Source organism: Canis lupus, chromosome 32, assembly GCF_003254725.2.
Source record: "Canis lupus dingo isolate Sandy chromosome 32, ASM325472v2, whole genome shotgun sequence".
Classification (NCBI taxonomy): Eukaryota; Metazoa; Chordata; class Mammalia; order Carnivora; family Canidae; genus Canis; species Canis lupus.
The window spans coordinates 9,644,174-9,669,399 of NC_064274.1; the positions used below are offsets into that span (position 1 = coordinate 9,644,174).

At 33.0% G+C, this 25,226-nt stretch overlaps 1 protein-coding gene across 8 annotated transcripts in view; it reads right to left on the minus strand.

Annotated features, from left to right (window-relative positions):
* MAPK10 (mitogen-activated protein kinase 10) overlaps positions 1-25,226 on the minus strand; it is a 298,702-nt gene that overhangs the window by 38,836 nt on the left and 234,640 nt on the right. For all 8 annotated transcript variants that reach the window (XM_025425571.3, XM_025425548.3, XM_025425608.3 and 5 more), the window contains 2 exons: positions 14,048-14,230; positions 10,101-10,225 (listed from right to left, as the gene is read on the minus strand). In XM_025425571.3, the coding sequence (XP_025281356.1) occupies positions 10,101-10,225; positions 14,048-14,230 (308 nt within the window). The remainder of the gene's footprint in view (positions 1-10,100; positions 10,226-14,047; positions 14,231-25,226) is intronic.

Below are 25,226 nucleotides of genomic sequence, written 5' to 3' on the forward strand. Positions count from 1 at the left end.
TGCTTCCTACTCAGGCACACTAAAGGCAAACAAAAATAACATCTATTAACTGTTTAAGCATGTGTCTGTATCCCATGAGGGAAATCAGGAAACAAAAACAGTGGTTTCTGAATTTCAAACTGATTGCTTCTTCTGAAGCTGTCTTCAGAACATGCCCTAACCTTTTGGTATGACTCATCACAGGGAAATGTCAGTTACAAAGAGGATAATCCCTTTTCCTCTCAATGGGAGAGACATAGCCTATAGAAAACTGTTTTCCTTTATAACTCATTTAAATCATCTCTTCTAGATACTTTGTGTTTAGCACAACAGTGTTAAACTTGACTGATTTAATAAAGAGATTATAAAATATTTAAAGCAAGCACATATACATTTTATTGAGTCGTTTATTGCCAAAGTGGACAACTACTGATGAACTGTTTGAATAGTAGATGCATCAAATTCATATTCATGGCAACCCATAATTTTTCTTATTTCTAAATTTATATACGTTCTGAGTCTAGCAGGATTCATTTAATGCATTTATAATTGAATGTATTTATAAGCCTATTCTTTACCACATTGTTTTAGGAACTATGAACTAAAGAGAATTTAGAAGAAGACAACTAAGCCACAGTTAATGAAGATAAAGATAATACAAACAATAGATCATTAATGAAGTAGGTTTAAGAGAAGTTAACACATGATATTCATAATCAAATGATTTAGTTTTTACTATAAAAATATAGTCAAGGGAATAACAAGTAGAGAATGAGAGTAATTTCCCACCATCATCCTCAACCACTTGAATTTTGTCTGAGGGTTCCAGATAGTTAATATATTTATAGATGAATCTTTAAATTATAAATGAAGTCTTTCCATTACTTAGTATGCCAACTTCAGGATTCTTTGATTATTCAATAATAATCTATGCATTTAAATTACTAAAACCTGGTCAGGGCATTGATTTATATTCAAAGCCAAATAGTTGTTTAAAAAAAATCATAGCTAGAAATAAATGAGCATGATATTTTAAGTATAATTCAAAGCAACTGATGTGCATCTAGTTAAAGATTAGAATATATTCATTGCGACTTAGCTATAACTGGTTAACACTGACAGGGACAAGTATTTATTACACATTCTTCCTATATTCAGAAAATTATACACTAAACAAGTTAAATAGTCAAATAAGATAGATAGCCCATATTTGGAAGAATTATGTCCAAAGGTGATATAAGATTCCCAATCAATAAAAATTCCCATTAGATGTTAACAGAATAAAAGCCCACGAACATCAATGAAAGCGGGAATCTTGTTTTTGTTTTACCAGCACCTGTAGGTCAGTGGGATACATAGTTCAGGTTCAATGAAATTTAGAAATGAATGAATGAATGAATATTAAATTGTTAATAAATAATCAAGGCCTAATGTGAACAGCTCCATGAGAGCTGAATAAAAAAAAAAAAAAAGAGAGAGAGAGAGAGAGAGAAAAGGCTAAGAAGAAAAGGAAAGACAAGGAAAAAATAACAAAGAGGTGGATGAGAAGACAGATTGATACAGGTTTTGTTTTGGGGTTTTTTGTTTTTTGTTTTTTTTTCCCCAGTTGGCAGTGGCAGAGTAGAATTAAAACAACCTAAAGGAAAACAGATGGCTGAATCCCTCATCCTCCCCAAGCACACATTGTTCAACACTGGCTCAACAACGTTTAGCTTCCTCATCAACCTATAACAAATGACTGAAAAAGTGACAACAACACATAAAAGGAGGAAACTATATACATTCAATTTAAGGCCCAATGTGAAGTTCTCTTATGCCAAGACTGTCAGGTAGGCATAGTACTTGTGATTCTTTAGAAAGAAATCACAAGATACTTAAGAAAATGGAATAATTACTAGGGCTTATTAGAGGTAATGTTTACATCACTTTAACCTAGTGAGGCCCCTGAGCACCTCTTCTGATCTCCCAAAGTTTTGTGCTTTCCAGATTAAGTCGGTTTTACTTGGTCAGAGTTTTAGAGCTACAAATGAGGAAAATATGGATAGGTGAGGGCCAGCCCTCACTCTGTTTGCCCACAGATACAGTCTTCACCCCTCCTTTCCCTGCTCTGTATCTCAGAGGCCAGCCACTAAAGACTGCATTTCCCAGACTCACCTATTGGCTGATTTAGGGCTGGTCTAGCTGACAGGAGGGAGATACTACTAGGAGTTGGGGGGAGTGGAGAAAAGCCAGGCTATTTCTCTGATTCCTCTTTCCAGAAGCAGCTCTATCTCCTTTGTCTCTGTAAGTCTGACTCCCACTAGATAGGCCATCATTACCTCAGCCTGGGCTACAGTAAACCAGTTCCTCACTCCAGGGTTGGTAGTAGCTACTACCAACTTCTACTACTAGCTTCCTAGGATTGCTAATCTCTGAGTTCCAAAAGTACCTGTTCTTGACTTTTACATTCCAATCAGAAAATATCCTTAGCTTTGCCACTGTTTATTTAGTTTTTATTTATTTATTCATGAGAGACACAGAGAGAGAGGCAGGCAGAGACACAGGCAGAGGGAGAAGCAGGCTCCATGCAGGGAGCTCGATGTGGGATTCAATCCTGGGACTCCGGGTTCACGCCCTGAGCCAAAGGCAGATGCTCAACCGCTGAGCCACCCAGGGATCCCTTTGCCACTGTTTAAAATGCACTAGTGTGGCATCTGTTCAGAACTCTGATATATGGCCACAGGTCTCTCCTGAACTGCTATCTGCCTGTCCTATCTGATTTGTCCACATACTGGCATCAGCTGTCACCCTGAATTGCTCAGACCAAGCTCTGGAGCCTGTACTACTTTGACCACAGGCTTCTGATTGTCTTCTCAATGCTTTTTGGCCCCATGCTTAGCCCTATTCTATTTTTCTCATGGTTTCTGGTCCTGTGTTCCTGTAGCTGCTCACAATTAGACACCTGATACTCTGTTGATAATGCTGAACAGTAGCACAAAACCATTCTACAATGATCTCTAAGCTCTCATTTAAGATTTACCTTGAACAACAACAACAAAAAAAGATTTACCTTGAACATATTTCCAGATTTATGCAACATTAAAATTCATATATCTATTTGCAAATGATATATCTGATAAGAGGTTAATGTACAAAATATATAAAGAACTTCCACAACTCAACCAATTTAACATCAAAAACAAAACAAAACAAATAATCCAATTAAAAAATGGGCTTAGGACCTGAATAGACATTTTTTTCCCAAAGAGGATATATAGATGGCCAATAGACACATGAAAAGATGCTCAACATCACTATCAAGGAAATGCAAATGAAAACCACTATGAGATATCATCTCACATGTGTCAGAATTGCTAAAAGGAACAACACAAGAAACAACAGGTGTTGGCCAGGATATGGAGAAAGGGGAAGCCTCATGCACTGTTGGTGGAAATGTAAATTGGTGCAGCCACTGTGGAAAACATTATGGAAGTTCCTTAAAAAATTGAAAATAGAAATACTAGGGGTGCCTTAGTATAGGGCTAAGCATGGTGCTGAGTTGGTTAAGCTTCCAGGTCGTGGTTTCAGCGCAGGTCATGATCTCAGGGTCCTGAGATCCCTGGTTCAGCTCTCCACTCAGTGGGGAATCTGCTTCCCCTCTCCCTCTCCCTCGGCCTTTCCTCCTGCTCATGCGTGCATGTATGCACATAGTCTCTCAAATAAATAAATAAATCTTTTTTAAAAAATAGAAATACTATATGATCCAGTAATTCCACTACTGGGTATTTGCCCAAAGAATATGAAAACACTAATTTGAAAAGATATATGAACCCTATGTTTATTGCAATATTATTTACAATAGCCAAGATGTGGAAGCAACCTAAGTACCCATCAACAGATAGATGGATAAGGAAGATGTGGTGTGTACACACACAGACACAAAACACACAATGGAATATTACACCACCACAAAAAAGGAATGAGATATTGCCATTTGAGACACATGGGATAGACCTAGGGAGTATTATGTTAAGTGAAATAAGTCAGACAGAGAAAGAGAAGTACCATATGATCTCACTTATACGTGGAATCTAAACATTAAAACAAATGAGTAAAGAAATAAGCAAAAAGCAGAAACAGACTAAGCAAAAAATAAACTTGATGGTTGCCAGAAGGGAAGGAGATGGGGGATAGGAAAAATGAATAAAGGGCAGTGGGAGATACAGGCCTCCAGTATGGAATGAATAAGTCATAATGACAAAAGTACAGCACAGGGAATATAATCAATGGTATTGTAATAGTGTTTTTTTTTTTAATTTTTATTTATTTATGATAGTCACAGAGAGAGAGAGAGGCAGAGACACAGGCAGAGGGAGAAGCAGGCTCCATGCACCGGGAGCCCGACGTGGGATTCGATCCCGGGTCTCCAGGATCGCGCCCTGGGCCAAAGGCAGGCGCCAAACCGCTGCGCCACCCAGGGATCCCAAGTGTTGAATGGTGACAGGCGGTAGCTACACTTGTAGCATAACATATAGACTTGTGGAATCACTATGTTGTATCTGAAACTAATGTAACATTATGTGTCAACCACAATTTTAAAAAAAGGAAGTGGGACTTCAAAAAATAAAAGAAACATTAGATATCTATGCCACAAGAAGATTGAAAAAATGCATATTTCCTGTACAGTTGGTGATCCTTTCCACGTGCTTTCTTTGGTAATGACTGATAAGATAGATAAGATACAATAGCAAACAAGAAGATGGCCAAAGCAACATCAGATAGTAACTCTCTTCAAAGAGCATGAAATCAGGATGCCTGGGTAGCTCCACAGTTGAGCGTCAGCCTTCGGCTCAGGGCATGATCCTGGAGACCCAGGTTCAAGTCCCACAGCCCGCTTCTCCCTCCGCCTGTGTCTCGGCTTCTCTTTCTCTCTCTCTCTGTCTTCCATGAATAAATAAATAAATAATCTTAAAAAAAAAAAAGCATGAAATCTATGATGGCCTTGCAATAAAAGAGCTTAATATAAGTCAAGTTTGCTTGTTCCTATAAATCTTCTCACTGGAGGCAAAAAATAACAGTCCCTAAAGGAATGAAATAGCAAATAATAATATCAGTAAAATATTTATGACTTTATTAATTACCTTATGTTACAAACAGTAATGTGTAACATTACTGACTATTCTAGGCTTATTGAATTTCAACGCTAACATGTGTAAATGTTAACTCTGTTTCTGGGATTATACTCTCACTGTGAATCTGAAGACCGGTTTGTTTAATTTAGGATCTGTATAGGTAGATTAAATTCCCACCCAGCCAAATTAATTCCCAAATTAATCTTGAATTAGGCAAGAAACAATTAACAAGTTCAACACCACCTTGCTTCCCTAATCACATTCTACCCAAACTGATTGGATTAATTACCTTTTCTTTGGTCTCTATAAGGATGACATGTGTACTTATATTCTCAATCAAAACATTTCCAACCTCTCTCCTCAGTCTACTCCTCAGCTTAGCCCCACATTCCATGCCTCTGTTCTAGCATTCCCTCCTGTAACTTTGTCTCAGCTACCATTCAGATGGTCCTGTGTTGCCTGCCATCACTTTTCTGGGTTCTCAAGTCCCCAGGGCTTGCCCACTAGAGAAAGGAATTCTTAGATAACAACAGCCTGACTGGTTCAAACTGCCCCTCTGTCCAGCTTTCCAGAATAACATTTTGACCATTGAAGATTGTATCTGAGGCTCTCTGAGACAAAGTTCAACTAACAGTGGACTTGGCTAAACACTGCTGGTCATGAGCCTGGTCCCCAGTACCAGTCCCATGTTGGATGATGGTTCTAGTGACAAATCCTAATCCTTCCTTCCTGTCATGAACTGAGAAATAAACAAAAGTCCTTCTCTGCTCCTACATTTTTAATTGGCTTCTCTATGAGGACTACTTTGAGTTTTGAGGTGTTTGATTTGGTCACTGAATGTATCACCTCTCCCTCCCTTCCCTCTCCTATCTCCCTCTTCCACTACTAGCAATGCAGGAGGGTGCTCTAGAATTTCTGAGAGAAATAAAAGTGTGCTTAAAAAAAGGGTTCCATTTTATATTCTTCTTAAATTCCTTTTTCATGTGCCATGAAACATAATCAACTCTTCTTTAGTTTGTAGTTCATGATGATGCCCCTAATATGCCTCTATGCCCCTACTCTCAGAGGTTGCAAAGTGAAAGCCACCTTCTTCTCTAACAGAGTTTCTAAACTCAAGAATCTTGTAGAAATAAGGCAACTGATCCTCATTGTTTCCATATTTCTAACAGAGCACAGGGAATATATTTAAAGTGATTCCCCAAACAGTCCTGAATATCCTTTAGTTTCATTAAGTTGATTATAATGAGGATTTATGAGCTATATAATGTGCCTTTATTTTGGCTTAAATAAGTGGCACTGAATTCTCTTACACTTGACAAAGTAGAAGTGGGCATATTTCAGCCAAAAAAGGACCAACAGTTTAAAATCTTGTAGGAGCTACATAATTTCCAGGATTTTTTTTTAATGTTATAGAATACTTTTACAATTTTTTGGCCAGCTGGTCTTTTTTTTTTACTAAATATATGTATCTTTCTAAATATCAAAAGGTAGTTGAGCTTTGCATATAAAAGTTGTAATAGTAATAGCAATAGTAAGAATTTCTATGATCCCTACTAGCTACAGTAGTGTACTGAGCACTTCATGTACATTAACTCTTTATATTCTCTGAGTAAGTACTATGTAAGTAAATATGCACTAAGTATGAATGCTCCCTATTCTTAATTTAGAAAACTGAGCTGAAGAAAGGTTAAGAAACTTGACCAAGGCCAGCTAGTAAGTGGGAGAGCAGAAATGTAAAAACCTACCCCATCTTTCATGCCTGTGAAGATGTATACAACAGAATGCATTGCATTTGTATATGATGTTTTTGCCCTCTTGATAAATACTGAAACAGAGTTAGAATGCCTTCCAACTATCTTATAAGAAAGCATTGACACTAAATGTGGACTTTGCACCCTGTTTGGGGCACATTGTTTTTTTTTACTCTGAACATTATTTGAATAAGAGCTTGCTAATAATCTGAGCAGTTACAACTTTAAAACTCTTTATGCACTCTTACACAGATCACCATTAACCTTGACATTCAACTTTTAAATTTCTCAAGTTCATGGTTGCATGAGTAATTTTCTTCGAGTTATGACAGCATTCATAAGCTCTTCTCTTTTCATTTTAGTACTTTGGCACTTTTGGAAACAAGTGGTAAGTTATGATGAATAGATTAGTACACATAGCATTTCTCTCTTCTCCTTTCCTGCTTTCCTACTTTCCCTGAAGAAATCACATTCTCTTGCAGTTTCTCCTTTTTCCCTTTCCATTTGCCTCATTTTTTTGCAATGAAATATATGTTTCTTTCCTCTCATCTTTGAATTTCCTTCCCTTTGTAATATCATGTGAGTTACTTGAAGGCTGCTTGAGCCTGGATATCCTGGATAAACTTTTAATCATGGAAATTCTGATTATTTGATACTTCCATTTGTTTGGATTATAGAATACACCAGAGTTTATTTTACAGAACGGTCTTGGCAGTCTTGGCAGAAAATATACCTTGGAAATTATAGCTTTGCCATGCATCCATAAAGAAAGGTTATTTTATTTTAAATGTAAGTTCACATGCAATAACAAAGGCATTTTCTAAGGGCATTGCAGAAAGCATAGCTGACCATTGCTTCTAGCATCTTTAGAATCTGTCTCTTCCTAGTTGTGACTTGTATAATACATTTTATAAAGTAATGAATTATCCTTGCCCTAGGGTCAGAATTCTGACCTATTCCCTGCAACATGTCTACATGTAAAACATGTTTATCCTTGTATAATCAATGATCCTAGCCTAAGTGTTAAATACCTGCTTGTTCTTCTGTGCATTTACTGATCCCTTTTCCTAAACCTTCAGGCTCTATCAAATCCTTCCCCTAAAATCCACATCTTATATTGTTACTATCTACTCTCCAGGATGACAATATTGAAATGAAGAAGAACAAGGTTCTAGCCACTTTAGCACCCTAAATCTTACGTTTTTTACCCTTTGAAGAAATTTTTCATAAAAAGTTAAATTTAAAAACTCACTGATGCTATTCATTAATATGTTTAGAATCTAAACAACTATTTCTTTTATAGGCAACATAATCCCAAGTGAATTACAAATGCAGACTTTATGACTCCAATTAAACTCTGGGCCACAATCCATTAAAAACAGATTACACACATTACATTAGATGTAAGAAAAAATAAACATGCCACATGATTTGAATGATCAAAATAAATGAGGAGCAACAATTTTAAATAATTTGTGTTGGTCTAAAATTTTTATCAACATAACCTAAAGTACTTTCTTGAAAATCATCAAAGGAAAAATATTTACACTTACTTTTCACATATTTATATATCATACTTTCTCTTACTGACTTCATTACTTCATTGTACCCCAAGAACGTCTTTGAAAGTATTTCCTAAGAGTGAGAGAAAAGTGATTCTATCTTTTACCCATAAAAATGTTAGGATTTGGGGCATCTGGGTAGCTCAGTTGGTTAAGTGTCTGCCTTCAGCTCGGGTCCTGATCCCAGCATCCTGGGATCCAGCCACATGTCAGGCTCCCTGCTCACAGGGACTCTGCTTCTCCTTCTCCCTGCCTTCTGCTTGTGCTCTCTCTCACTATCTCTCCCTCTCTCTCAAATAAATAAATAAAATCTTTAAAAAAAATTAGGATTTTATTTTGTAAAAATCAAATCAAGTGACTAAAAATTAATTCTAAGCAAACTGAAATTTCAACATCACTGTGAAATGATGCTTAAGAGAGCAGATCTTAAGAATATGTCATCAAGGATTGTTAACACCCCAGTTTCCACACTTGAGAGACTCATTTATCACTAAAGTGTTTTCCTCAAAATTTTTTGATTCATCGGGTTACTATGAAAAGTAGTTTTTTGAATATTATGTTTACAAAGTTTAATTCTCCCTAATTCCCACTCCCATCTGTCAGCTCTCACTTTTCTGGTGAAAGATAAAGGGATAAGAATTATGTCAGTCTGAATCCAGCATCTCAAAGTAGGCAGGCGCACAATGAAACAAAAGGAAGCTGAAACAAAACAAAATTAGGCTCAAACAAGAATACTTTGAAATACAGAGAAAGATATGAGAAAACAAGTAAAGAGAGTATTTCAAATAGGTGTTAAAAACCAATTCAAAGTACTTTGAAGCTATTATGTTAAAAAAAAAAGGAAAAAAATCATTTAGCAGAGGTATTCTAAGAATTTGAGGAGATTTTGATTCTTTGAGGAGAAGATAACATTGCTGATGGCAACATTTAAAAAAGAGACCAAAGGATATTCTCATCAGGAGGCCTATGAACACACATAGGCAACAACAATAATCCTTTGCCTTGGCTCCAGGCAGAAAAGGAGAAAGGCAAAGACATAAGAAAGAGATTGGGGGAAAGATATTGAATGGTTGGAAATAGTTTTTAAAAAAGTGATGCTTCAGAGAAGATCTTTAAACTCAGCCTAGATTTACAATATGGAGGTTCATCTTACTTTGTCAGTGAATTTAGAATAAACCTGAACTACTCTGCACTGAACTACCTAGGTTTTCTCATCTAATCCATGTAAGGTTTCACAAAGTCACCAATGGCCTGGTAAAAGCTCTATCTGCGAAATGCTTGTGGTGCCACACTTGAGTAATGGTAGGCATCTTATTAAGGAAAGAGAGGCAAAGCACCTTATTCTCTATTACGATTTCTGCTACTTAATTTGCATCAGAAGTTGGAAATTCAGCATAAAAAAGCAAACACTGGGGTTGTTAACAATTTCACAAAAGCAAATGGATGTGTCATGGACAGCTAAGGCTTTTTGGATAAATCAGCTCTCATGGAAAACCCTGAAAAAGAAAAGCATGTAAAATATGGGTGAAAGAAAATAACTTTTATAGAGGAAGGTAATAACTTTGTGACTTAGGAATTGCCTGAAGATCCTTTGTGTGTGCTTTTGGGTTCTAATTCTCTTGCAGTTTTCACCACTGAGCACCCAATTATTCTGATTTGTTTGTGGAAGGAAAGTGAATAAGCCTACTATGCCTTACCGCCTCCACTTCGGCAGGGTCGTACCAGACATTGATGTAAGGATGCTGTAAGGCGTCATCCACTGATATCCTTTTTGCAGGGTCAATCACTAGCATCTTTGACAATAAGTCCCTGGCTTGGCTGGCTGAAACAATGAAGGAGAGAAACAATTAGTAAAACTTTGACTTTGTCAGGAAAATTTGTTGGAGGGAGAGAAAATTAAGAAAACAAAGATAAACTACCACCTTCCTTCCAAACATTGGGCAACTTTACCAAGTGACTAGGAAAATGCAAAATGAAACAATGAAATGTTTTTTATTCACCAGATTGGAAAAAAAAGAAAAAGGTGTAACATTTACTCATACCAGGTAATTTCATTCATGTTGTTGTGAGTGTTAAATTGATAAATGTTTCTACAAGGCAAATTTGGACTATTAAAATTTTATTTATTTTTTTTGTTTTGTTTTTTAAAGATTTATTTATTTATTTATTCATGATAGACAGAGAGAGAGAGAGAGGAAGAGACACAGGAGGAGGGAGAAGCAGGCTCCATGCAGGGAGCCTGATGCGGGACTCGATCCCAGGACTCCAGGATCGCGCCCTGTGCCAAAGGCAGGCACCAAACCGCTGAGCCACCCAGGGATCCCAGGACTATTAAAATTTTAATGTGAATACTTTATGATCCAGCAGTTCCACTTTTGGTATACAGCCTATAGAAACAATTGTACATGTTCATGAAAAAAAAAAAAACCACAGAAAGGATGTTCACTATAGTGTTGGTTATGAAATAAAAAAAAATAAAATAAAGTCTAAATTTCTATCCAGAGGGCAAAAAAATAATTTAAAAAATGAGCTATGGTACAACTATACCATGGAATTGTAGTTGGCAATTTAAAAGAATGAGATCTATATGTACTCACACGGACATGTTGTTAAGCAACAAAACAAAGTTGCAAGAATGATGCATAGATCATTATATCATTTGTATACATCTACCCCTTCTCACTAAAACAACAAATATTTCCCTCTCTTCCTATTAATGTATATAAACGTTTAGAAAAAGACTGCAAGAATAATCAAGAAACAAAATAATAGTTACCTCTGAGGAGGGAAGAATATATATATTTTAATATATTTTATGTGTATTTTATACATATATATAAATGTGATAGAATGAAGTTTTAAAAAGGAAGCAGATAAAGTGGATATAGATTGCTCATTTTAAAAGCTTTTCTGAGATAGGACAAAAGGGATACTAGAGGGAGGCAAGAGGTTGGGGTGACTTTTTTTGAGGATTGAAAAGACAATGAGGGCTTTAATAGGAACAGAAGTTTCAAGGATAGAGAGGAGGGGACAGATTTGAAGAAAGAATTCACACATCTCAGTAACCATATTGATATAGTTCAATATATAAAATACTAAATATCTACTCTGTGTCAGGTAGTGCAAGGTGCCAGAGATCCCAAAAAAATTAAATGGTGATGATCAGTAAGTGTATTTATTTAATAATAATGCTAAAAGACACTCAGTTTTCAATCTCTACAAACATAAAACTTTAGACATAAAACAGAAAATGCATCTCCAAACTGATATGAAAATTTTATGGTGAAAATATTGTTTGTTCCATGACCCTCCTTTAATGGCCCAATAGGGCTATATTTATTCATTTCATTGATTCAGAGATCTTTCTGATTTTATACCCAGACACATACACCCACCTCCCAAAAATTCTCCCATCAAATCCCCTATGTTTTAAAAGCGGTGGGGGTTGGCCTGGGCTCCGAATCTATCGAGGCATGAACTACAGTAATACCAAAGAATCTAGTCTCTAAGGAACAGTGATCAATAGTATTTGAAGGGAACAAAATAAGGAGGAAGAAAAGTTTTCAATTCCTCCTTTCTCATTCTTTTATTTGCAAGTAAATGTCTTACACTCTTTTTAAATAACAACAAATTCTTCCCTCTTACTATTTGTGGAAGTCTTTATAATTTACCAATTATTATATTAAAATTATCATTAAATAATTATAAATATATAAACTAGCCTATCATTTGTAAAAATAATATAATCATGGAGATTGAAGTTGAATTAAAAAGCAAAAAAAAAACTCAAGAAAGTCAGAATTATATTATGAAGCATGGTATGTTATTTAATAGCTTTTCTACAAGTACTGTCGTTATCCCAAATAATTTGATTAGGGCTTTTAACATCCCCATACTGTTACACTACAAGTGTCTTCAGATAAAGAGATTACTTTTGCCTGACATGCCAATTAGCTTTATAAAGACACTAAGTTCTTCAAATCTCCATTTGGAATATATAGGCAGTGTTGATCTTTAAAAGCAGCAGTCTTAGGGCAGCCAGGGTGGCTCAGCGGTTTAGCCCTGCCATCAGCCCAGGGTGTGATCCTGGAGACTCGGGATCGGATCCCACGTCAGGCTCCCTGCATGGAGCCTGCCCCCCCCCCCTCTGTGTCTTTCATGAATAAATGGATAGAATCTTAAAAAAAAAAAAAAAAAAGCAGCCATCTTAGTAATCATTTCATCTGTTGTCATTCAGAGTGTCAAGTCAACTGAAGGAAGCAACCCAATTGTGCAATGAAACTGTCAAGAACACAGGAACAGTTCTGTACACTTACAATCCACGACATATAAGACTGGGGATAAGACCCTGGAAAATGGCACCACATTTTAAGTTTCTCTGTCTCATTTAAGTCTGTATTTGCTATAAATTATGTCTGTAAGTTAAGTCTATAGTTAATTAATTATACACTGAATTTTTGGGGAAAAATTTCAAAAGCATGCATCCTTATTCTTTTTTTGATATATATCATTATATTTTAAATAATAATTATTACTTTTTAAAAAATGTCTAACAGCTACCGAGTATTTACTATGAGCCAGGCATTGTTTTAAGTGTTTGACAAAAATATTTAGTCAGTTAATTCTCCCAATGATCCTAAGGTAGACACTTCCTACTTTCATTTGTTAAGGGAGGTATAGATAGATCAGACAACTTGTCCAGGCTCACACAGATTTTCAGGGACAGCATTTGAGCTCAGGCAAGGAAAAAAACAAATTTGTTTCAAAATCAGGTTCCCTAAAATGTTCTAAATTAAAATAAGAAATAGAATATTATTTACAGTATATTTTACACATTGCCAAATTTATCCCTCGTCTCTAATCCTATGACTAAGGCATTATTATCTCAGTTTGTAGCTGAAGAAACTAAGATTTGTTACGGAAGTTATTTTTTTTTAAGATTTATTTATTTGTTCATGAAAGACAGAGAGAGAGAGAGAGACAGAGACAGAGACATAGGCAGAGGCAGAAGCAGGCTCTTTGCAGGGAGCCCAATATGGGACTCGATCCCAGGATCATGACCCGGGCCAAAGGCAGGTGCCCAACCACTGAGCCACCCAGGCATCCCACTGAAGTTCATAACTACAGACATAGTAGCAGAAAGAATTACTTATTGATGCAAATATTTCTATTGAATATAAAATGTGTAAGTAAATCTCACTGGTTACTCATAAGATGAAAAATCGGTAGTTAAACATTCCATAAAATATAAATAATAGAAAACTCAAACACCTGTGTCTCCAAGATTTTACAACAAAACACTGTGTTGAAATATTCTCCAGGTAATAAAAAGAATTAGAACAATTACTTCAATGTATATCACATTGGTCTTTTAGAGTTACACTGCAAAAGAATTTTAAGATTCCAAATAAGCCTCATGACATAGGTAACCCATGCCACTGTCACATCCTTTATTACTACCTCTCCCTCTGAATATCCACACAATTCCAAAATCCTTGACCACACGCTCTTAGTAAAACAAACAAACAAAACTTTAAAAAATACTCCTTAAATTATTGTAGTTCAAGTTAAAGAGAGGTATCTCTATAATTTGTTTAATCCACCACCCACGCAGTGCTTCTGAGATTGTTGCTGATGGTCATACCTTTGAGTTTATTGTGCTCAGAGTCCGCTGGGAAGAGGGAATCTGGGAAGAGCTTGGGGAAGGTGAGTCCTGCATACTTGGGCCGATTCTCCACATAATTTCTTACCGTAGGTTGCAATTTCTTCATAAATTCTGGACATGGTGTTCCTAGTTGTTCAATTACCTTGTTCCACTGGTCAATATCTGAGAATTGAATAGTTAAGGGCAAAAAAAAAAAAAGTGTAGACCTACTAGGTCTTGCCTTTCACTAGTTGGGAGACTAACTGCTTCTCAAAATCCTGAAAAATCACCAACATAATTGGAGTTTAATAAGCAAAAAAGGACAAAAAGTAAGAAACCAGAATTGTCAGACAATGAATCCTCCTGGAATTTTAAATTCACTTGTGGCATAAATACAATTTTAGGGAACTAACATTACTTAACAAAGTAGGATATCATGAAATAGTTCTTGAGTTGTAAAGATGAAAAGGTATTTATTTAAATAACAGAAGAATTTCTTATATTGAGGTAAATTTCTATTCAGTCATGTGATTTAAATGCGAAAAAATATGATGCAAAATAATAATTTTTATCATAAAATTACCTCAATCACTTGTTTTCTAAAATGACTAATACATAAACATTTTATAAGATTCATTTACATTTTTAAAAATTCATTTTAAGAATTTTTTTCTTCCTTTCCCTAGGAAATAGGAAATTTCATAATCTGTTCATTTTGCTAATGCATTAAATATGGGATCAGTATCATTTTTGATAATAAAATAATTTATTCTTTACCAAATATTTAAAAAATTCTAGTTATAGAAGCAGATACAGTTTCATACCTATTTTTATTACTACTGATAGTAAGCCCTGCATTCCTGAGTATTGCTTTCAATGAAGTATGAGGATAAATATAGGATGTTCAGCTTAAGACAACAGATTTCCATCCAAGTGTATATATTTCAAAAGTATATTAATCATGGGGAATTGTACAGAAAATATTACATCTCTCTGAAAACTAATATTCCCAAAATTGAGGATCGATCTTTGACAGACATACTCACTGACTGACATTTTCTTTTTCATCTATCATTAACATTTGATACATCAGATCCTTGAGAATGATAAATATTACCTATGAAAACTCTGAAGAATCAACTGGAAGAAGCTGATTTCAACCAAATTTCCTTGCCTTGTGTCAACGAATGATAGAGGCCTTAGAAATTATTCTTAAATACAATAACACAGGCAGTGCTCTCTCTTACATTGTTTATTTTTCTACAACTCTATCCTTTAGTATTAATTAATTACATTTCTATAATTTGCAACAGTTCAGGGATCTAACCATAGTATTACTCAATTGAAATTTGTAAAATCTTTACCCCTAGTTATTCAGTGAGGTTGAACTAAAAAAGATCAGCAGTCCTGACAAAAGACAACATTAGCTGTATTTAACAAAAATAAATATATAATGTAGATAAAAGATTGAACAAAGATAATATCAAACTAATTTGCAAATCCTCTCTTATCTCCCTTATAACCTTGCTGAATAAAATTTAAATTATTACACATCCTCTCAATTATTAGGTTAAAAAATATATGATTGTGTAATATTACAAAATGAAGGGTGGGTATGAAAAAATGCAGAATATTCCTTTACAGAACAGTAGGAATAATTAAACAAGAACATGTTTCAATAAAAGTTTATTAAGTTACAATGTGCATGAGAATATAGCAGTAAGTCAAACTTATTAGAAATAAAGAAACTAAAAGATAACAAAGGTTAGAATTAAAGGTTATTCTAAGACAAAAACTTATGTTAGAACTATGGACATAGGTAAGCTATAACTACTCATGTATAAGTAGAAAACACTAATTAAGGTTAAATCTCCATGCTTACACTGTAAATTATGAAAAGAGGTCTACTCTCTAATCCAGTTAGGTTTTCACACCCTACCAAGCCATCATTTAATCATTGATCATACTTCCTTAGAATTCTGAAGACCTGATGTCAAACAAAAAAAAATAAAAATAAAAAAATAAGGGCAAAGAAACTGTCAGATTTTCCATAAAGGAGTCATTTAGCAAAGTTGGAAAATACTTCCAACACTCTATTGTATTCCACTGTTACAATTAGCTAAAGTTACAAAGTTATTCAGCAAAAAAATTGCCTGTAAAATAGTATTCTTAGGACAATTCCACGGTATTTTAAGAGAGTCAAATATTCTAAAAGTTGTTAAACAAAAACTGTCAAAATATTTCATTTTCCAAACTATAATTAAAATCTATAGAGGCATTCAGTGTGCTTCCTACCTTAGATCATTTTTTAGATGAAGAGTACAATGGTCCTAGATATAATGGATTACAAAAAGGAGGAAAACAAGAATCTTTATTATTGTCAGTGTAGTATTTGAATATTCTAACTGCAAATATGTGGTATAGTTGTCTTTTAATCCATCTCAAGTTCTTTGTTCCTATAAACATGACTAATTATATTTAAGTATTAAGTGCTTGTTTTCCAGATGTTCACAGGATCTCAACATGAATGACTATGTTCAACTATTCATAGTTAACTACATGATTTTTCTTTATAATCATAATTAACCAAATATAAGCCATGATTGGAAGTCATATCTCCTGGCTTCAAGTCCAGTGCTTGTTCCAAGAATTCCAGCAAGAAAAAAAACAAAAAATAACCAAAAAGAATTCCAGCAAGAAAAGAGCAACTTTGGAATTGATGTGATAGAAATTGCTTTCATTTGACCATCAAATTGATAGCATGCTTGTCATGGGTCCTAAAGAATATTTCTGAAACTGAGTCCCTACTCTATTAGGTCAACATATTCACACATAAAATAATTAATTTTATTAATATTTTAAATAGATAATAAGGTGATATATTTTGTAAGAATTTTTAAATTATCAGATTTCCACAATGATCATATTTTTAAAAATACATAAAACATTAACTAGATTTTTATTATTATATGTTGAAAATATGATAAATATTTTTTAAAAGAATGGCTAAAGTTATTTTGTAAAAGGATTTATTTGCTTTACAACACTCGTAAGTCATAATTTTTATGCTGAGTAGGATCTGAATATCTATCTACAGGTTGCAGCCTATACAGTTATCAAAAAGGTAGTATATTTATCTATGTACAAATATAAACAAAATATAAATATATATGATATATATTCTATACTTTTGATCTATTTTAGAAATTATCACACTTAATATAATTAAAAAGCATTTAATAAAAATAGAACCATGTCATCTAATAGAAATTATTTGACAATTTTCTCATCTAATTTTAAATTCATTACATAAAAAATAGTCATATTACCAAAGTTTGATTTTGATGACAAGATAATGTGCAAATAGTGACTATTTCTAGCATCTTCAACCAGGATGAATAAAACATAAAGGATGAATAAAACAAAGAAGTATGGATTGTAAAATTAAGTATCTGAAATCTTGAGATTGAAAAATATTCCAGTTAATTTTATCAATTAGCTAAGAATTTACATTTCTTATACTCCTTTTAGCTTAACTGCCTTGGTTTGGAAACTTTCTAAAACATATCACAAACTACCCTGAACATAATGTTCAAAACATCCTTGTCTTTCTCTGGGTATTTTGGATCATAATTACAAACCCAATTTATTCTATGCACATTTAAGCTTCCAGAAGCTACTAAATGGAACCATAAAGTTGTTTAATGGCCTCATTCTATTACGCTCTTTGAATAATTGTAACTTCTTTTTTATGTTTTTTCCATCATTGGTTACTTTTTTGTTATTATGAATATGGTTTCCAGAGTTGACATCTCTATGAATCCAGACTTACTTTATTCTGTCTCATAGTGAATATTTTCTGTAAAAAAATTCTCACATCTATTTGAAACTTAGAGAATACCAGTGTTTGTCTCTAAATTCTTAACTAAATTTTTTAAAGATAATTTTGCCCAAGAGACCTGTCTGTATAGAGTTCCAGGAGAGGCGATTCTATCTTGCAAGCCAACTAGGTGCCTTGGTACTGCATTGTGCCATTTGTTAGGTGTCATGATATAAACTGTGGCTCCCAAACTTGAATATTCATAAGATAGAGAACTTACAAAAATACAGGTCCCTCCCCACTCCCTGTTGATCTACAAGATTCTGAGTCCATAAGTCTTATATGATATTAAAAAATATCAATAGTAATTGCAATCCAGATGGTCCCTGGACTATGTTTTGAGATATATTAATGTAGAATATACTAAAAGTCTCTTGTGATTTACTGAGTCCAAGTTTAAGAACATAGTTCCAAACTATTTCAGTTCTATGACACAAGTTAGAATAGGGTCAATATCATCAAAAGATTAACCCACATCTATTTGCTGTGGAAAACTTAGGGGTCAGTCACCTGGAAATACTTCAGTGAAAAACAAAGATCCTGATATTTATCCCTTTTCCTTGTGTCACTTTCCTGAAAAAATGATGGGGAATTACAGTAAGTGGCACACAGTGTTCCAGCAGAGGGAGAGGGGTTCTGACCATCATCATTTAGGGAAGGATGAAAATTATATATTGCTATCACTTGTGGGGTGCTGCTCATAAAAATTACAAAAGCTATTTAATTTAATATAAGGTTCAAAATATTTGATGATTTATTTCTATAATTACTCCACATTTCTCTATGATGAATTTGTTCTCAAAAGAACTCTTACTTCTGAGGACAATTTTAAAGATGAGGATAGAAATATATATATACATACATGACAGAGTTCTGGATCCAAATTTTTATGACTATGTCTTGAGCTCTTTTGTTACTTTAAAATTATTTTCACTCTTTTTATTTGAATGTTCATTTTCTCTCAAAAGTCCCCCTTAAACTCTATTAACATGAAATATAAGTGACTTAATGCACAATAGTAACTAACATTTATTTTCATTATAAACGAGCACAGGAAGAAGAAATATTATGAGCCAAAACACATTAAGGAACTCAAAGCTGACAATTTGAGTAAAGGCTATTTGGTCACTGACAGCAGATTATCGATGGAATACAATGGGACACAAAATATCCAAAGGCTAATATTCGAAGCATGATGTATATGGATCTCAGTACAATCCATTTTGTCTTATAAATCTATTCATTACTGTAACCTATATTTCCTTACAAAGCAAAAAATAGACATTTCACATATAAGCATATCTAATATATATTAATATGTTGTCCCAACAGTAGAATTTTTATTAAGTTATTGAAAGTTTATCTTTGGGACATCTCATTTGCACAAACCCCTTACAAGACTCTGTATCTAATTTGATATTTGTAATATAAATAAACTATTGTTTTCATGAAATACCTTCCTTAAGCTGTATGATATTCTGGCTTCATAAAGGCTGGCTCTGACTCCACCTGCATTTTGAAACTGGGAAGAAGTCTTGAGGTAATTTAATTTGACATCTGTATCTTTTAGCTGAAAAATATCAAAGTCCTTTTTAAATTGGTAAATAAAAGGACTTTAAACAAAGGAAGTAATAAAAACAACTAACACTCACAGAAATACAAAGTTCTATTTAAGGGGAATTTTGGAAAACTGTAGTCTGTTAAGACCCTTTGAGTAAATCCATTTCTAGGCATAACACTATATAAAAGGAAGATTAAGAAAGGATAATCAGGTCTATATGAGATCAAGAAAACATGCCATATGAGGCATACTTGACGAAACTTCTCATATTTAAATTTTTAAAAACAGAGACAACCTAGCACTTTGACCCTCTTATTCCTTAGTCATCATCCCTTCTACTACAGTACTTTTATTGTAAGTTTTATTATGTCATTTTTATTTCCTGATATATACCTGGAAACAAAAAAATGTCCAACACATGGTAAGTGGTCAGCAATATATGGTGAATAAGTGAATGTCTACTTTTAAGTTCAACCAGAGTTTTATAATGGAAATAATTTAAAGAATAGGAGAGAGAAAATATTCAGAGAAATGAAAACTGAGAAATTCCAGAAACTGGAGATAGGCTGGAATTTCGGAAACCCAGTTAGTCCCAAGGGAGATAAATTAAAAAAAAAAAAAAAGAGAAAGAGAAAGAAAAGAAAGAAAGAAAGAAAGAAGAAAGAAAGAAAGAAAGAAAGAAAGAAAGAAAGAAAGAAAGAAATCCACACCTAGTTACATGCTTGAGAAACAGTAAATAAACAAAGGCTAAGGAAAAAAATCCTAAATGAAGGTAGAGAGAAAAACAGAGTAATGTGTAGAATTGTTGAATTACTCTATTGTATACCTGTAACTAATAAAACACTGTATGTTAACTAAATTGGAATTAAAATTGAAAACTTAAAGACAAAAAAAGAAATAAGAAAAACAGAGTGTTCTGGTGTATTTCAAAATGGTTCCTTTCCCCTCCCACTATGGAAAAAGTGAGGCATTTTTCTCTGATATTTTCTGTAGGAGTCTGATCAAAGTCTTGGGGTAAATCTCACAATGTTGTGCTTCCACATGACTGACTCCACCTGGAGTTTTTAAATCTGAGAGTTGTCCACACTGAGTCTCTAGAAATTTGTCAGTTATAGTTCAGATTTTTCTATCCTTGACATGAATCCCTGTATGTGCCTGTTTCTCTTGCTCTGGGACATTAGTTCTCTCTGTGTCTTTCTCTCTTACAGATCCAAAAGAGTTGATGACTTTCAATCTGTTCAGCCTTTTTACTTCTTGTTAGGATGGAGTGATGATTTCCAAGCTTCTTATATATGGAACTAGAAACCAGAAATTTATTTGATTTGATTTGATATTATTGTAAGAGGCACTACATTCATATTTTTTTCAAATAATTTGTAGTTGATATGGAAAAATAAACTTGATTTTTTAACTTAAAAAAAAGGAAAATAACCTTAAAATAAAGAACCAAGTTGCAAGAAATAGTAGTAAGCCAAGAAAATGAGTTCTAGGTGAATCTAAAAAACCCAACTGTATGCAATAATATTATAATATTGGCAGTTTATGATGCTAAAGGAAAAGAACTAAAATACTGGGCACGGACAGCATATTTTATTTTATTTTAATTTTATTTTTTTTGACAGTATATTTTAATTGGTACAGTAATGACCTAAATTACTTTGTGCTAGGATCCTTGTGTGTTCAGGAGAAAGTTAAAAATTATCAAAATTAAAAAAGCAATTTCCCACATATTAAACTATAGATTTAATGCCAGTTCCAATATAAGTACCAATAGGAATCTTAGCAGGTCAATTTTAAAATGTTTATGGGAATTCAATGAGTCATTAATAGCTAAGATACTTCTGAAGAAGACAATAAAGGTGAGGTGTTTACCTTATTGATATAAGTACATATTATACATTTGTATTAAGAAAGGGTAGTAGTGGTATCCAGATAGACAAACAGATCAGTGGAACAGAATATAGAGCCCAGTATCTAATACTCTTTCCCTCAATATGTGGAAACTTATGATAGAGACAGCATTATCAGTAAAGAAAGAATAAGCTGATTAATATATGGAACTGAAATAAAATAAATTAGATCCCTCTTTAACACTATACACAAAATCAGTTCCAAGTGAACTAAAGGCTTAAATGTAAAAGACCAATCTTTAAAACATTTGTAGTAAAATTACAAGAGAATATATAGGCCTAAAAGAATTCTTAAGACATAAAAATCTTAAGGACTTTTTATACAAGGGAATACAAAAAAACAAACTGCCAAATTCCAAAATCACTATAAAATAAAGAGAGAAAATAATCTAAATACAAGGAGAAGATATTTGCAACACATAAAACTGACAAAGAGTAGTGTCAGAATATGTAATGAACTACTACTAATCAATTTTTAAAATACAATAAAAAATGTTTTAAAAAATGGAACTTTACCAAGACTGATGGCCTATAAACATAGGGAAAGATACTTAGCCTCCCTTGCAGTTAAGAAAATAAAAATTCAGCCTCTGGTGAAATAGTATTTTATATCCAAGAGATTGGTAAAAATTTAAAAACAAATCTCACAATACCAAGATTTGGTGTTAATGTGGAGTAGACAGTTATATTTATATACTACTTCTCTAGAAATCAATCTTATGATACATACTCAGGTTTAAAATGTGCACCCCTTTGTGCCCAGGAATTTATCATTAAAAACAAAACAAAACAAAACAAAAAACAAACAAAAAAAACTTCCCTTTCCCATGTGCTCCTGGAGATCTATGTTCATAGCTTCATTATTTATAAAAGCAAAAGCAAAAACAAAAACATAAACTGAATATATTCCAAAGCCTATTTGTAGGAAAACAAATTCACTATAGAATATTCAGAGACTGCAATACTTTACAGCAATGAAAATGAGTGAACTAATGGATCAACATGAATAAACCTCAAAAATATAAAGTTAACTTCCACGAAAAGCAAGTAGCAAAATAATGCGACTTGTTCAATATGTAAAACACATAAAGCTAAACCATATGTTGCTTAGAGATAAATATACTTGTGGTAAAATATAAAGAAAGTTAAGAAGATCGTAAAAACATGTATTTAGGATCTCTGGGAAGAGTGAAGAATATGATTGGGAAGAACACAAAAGACTCAAAGATATTGGTAATGTTCTGTTTTTTAATCTGAGTGATAGTATATATGTTTTCATTGTATTGGTCTTCTACATAGCTATATGTCTAATATTAATTCACTTGTATAACTTAAAATATTTTATAATATTTAAAGTAAAAAATTTTGCTATGATGAAATTCATTAGATTTCCCAAAAGAAAGCATCTCAATAGTTGAGTTCTGATTCCTCTGTAGAGTTAAAAACATTTGATTTGAATAAATTGAGTTAATATATACTTAAGAATACATTTACCAATAAGGTAGTCTATAAATACATACAATTTTATTTTATATTTTATTTTAAAGATTTCATTTGTTCATGAAAGAGAGAGAGAGAGAGAGAGAGAGAGAGACAGGCAGAGGGAGAAGCAGGCTTCATGCAGGGAGCCCGACGTGGGACTAGATCCCAGGTCTCCAGGATCACACCCTGGGCTGAAGGCGGCGCTAAACCGCTGACAACCAGGCTGCCCAATATATAAAACTTTAAAAGCTGCTTTTAGCTATCTAAATTTCTCAATGCTAAAAATAACAGGTTGAAATTTTTTAGACATAGAAGATAAAGGGGATAAGGCTTTATTAATATTTTAAGTCTTGTTGAATGGTTTATATATTAAGAAGATATGCATAGCTCATATTGCAAAGATTTCTAGTAATTATTTATTTTGAGAATGCCTTCATGTAAATGAGGATATAAGTTAATTAAAATAATATGACTTCTTATGATGTATTGTATGGATGTATAATATACATATTATATATCTCTAACTCCATTTTAAAGGTTCCATTTAACTAATAGACTGAGATCTAATTTTATTGCCTCTTCAGAGAACTCACTTCTAATAATAGGGAATTTAAAAAATAATCTGTCTTACATTTTAAAGTTTAACTTTATGATATTCAGTGTTCATAATTTGTTTGCTTGAAAAAGAATGATTTAAACTTTCACCAACATCTTTGAAATCAGTAAAAGACCACATCCTACATTCAAGAAGCCACTTTATAAAATAATTAGCATTTGTCCTTCAAGAAATTTACAAATGTATACCTATAAGAACTCCAGAAATAACTCAATATAAAAATATCAAGCTCAGGTATTGAAAGGTATCTATCATGAGATTTTAACATTAGTAGCAGGCTAAAGCTTTACTTATAAGGATTTTAATAACTGTTAGAAATGATATCCAAGCAATTTCTCCCCAAAAAATGGATTTTAAGATATGTTCATCTATACCTACTAACTCAGTTGTGGAAATCTGATTTGATTTTTAAATAGAATATGCAAGAAAAGTAATTAAAATAATCATTTTAATTTAAAGGTGGCAAATACTCATTTCACTAATTGATTATTCTACCACAATGAACTGAAAAAGCAGAGTACAAAGGTAACAGATTGAGTCTATTTTCACTAAATGCCTAAAATTAGCCAAAACTTAAGAACTGTTTCATGTTCATGTCCAAAGACCAAAGTAAAGTTTAAAATTCCTTAGAAAATAAAGAAATTCTATTTTTTAGAAGTCTGAAGGAATTTAGTTTTTATCAACTCAACTTACTTTTAAACAGCATTAACATAAACATGAATATGGCAAATTCATGCAATATAGACAGAAAGACTTGAAAAATGAACGTGTGTCATACGTAAGACTAGAAAAAAGAAGTAAAAACAGTGTAACTTTAAATTTTTACTAAATAAGACATTTTAGGTTAGTTCTTTCATTCTACAAAAATTGAGTGCCTAACTCAGTCATTTTCCAAACTGGTCCTTTAATACATACAGAGAATATATGTATGAAACTATATAAACCATATAAGTAATATATTAATCTCCAAAGCAAATAGCTAATCATAGTATGGTTAGGATATACTATATTAGTAATTAGATTTACTTTAATTATACATTAAAACCCCATTATTATAGGTTTGATTTTATTTTTGAATCATGGTCATTTAAGCAAAGGTTTTATCCTTAATATGGTGAAGATATGATATCTTAATAAGTGACCGAATGTGGGAAATATTTAACTAATTTAAGAAAATAAATTATTACACTCCCATATACTAAAGACACAGTGTCTATATACTAATAACACAGTGTCTGTATTTAATGCTGCAAAGCCTCTGGAATCTTTACTTGCTATCTTTGTTAGCTAAGAGAAGATCACTTTTACTTATTCAAGTGATAGAAATTTCTTTCTTCAGATATTTTATATAATCTTTTAATTAATGAGGTTTTAATTTTTGCATTTGTTAATAATGTAGAAAAATAAGAACCAGAATTGGATCAATTATCCTTAGAGATGAAGTAAATGACAAAAAGAATTTTAAAAGAGGTTGGTAAATTTTAAAATGAAATTCATATGCATGCTTTCTGAGTATGCGTTAAAATAAACCTATCATATTTGAGGGTGAAAATAAATCTGATTAAAGATTTCCATGTCAGGTGTATATTTCTTAAAAGCATGAATCTCCAGTCTTAACTGAAATATTTTGTTATTTATTATCTAGCTATGAAAATAACAATTTTAAAACATCTACCACTCAAAAAAAAAAAAAACCAATAGAGAAGAGCATATCGCTGTTACTAGTTTCA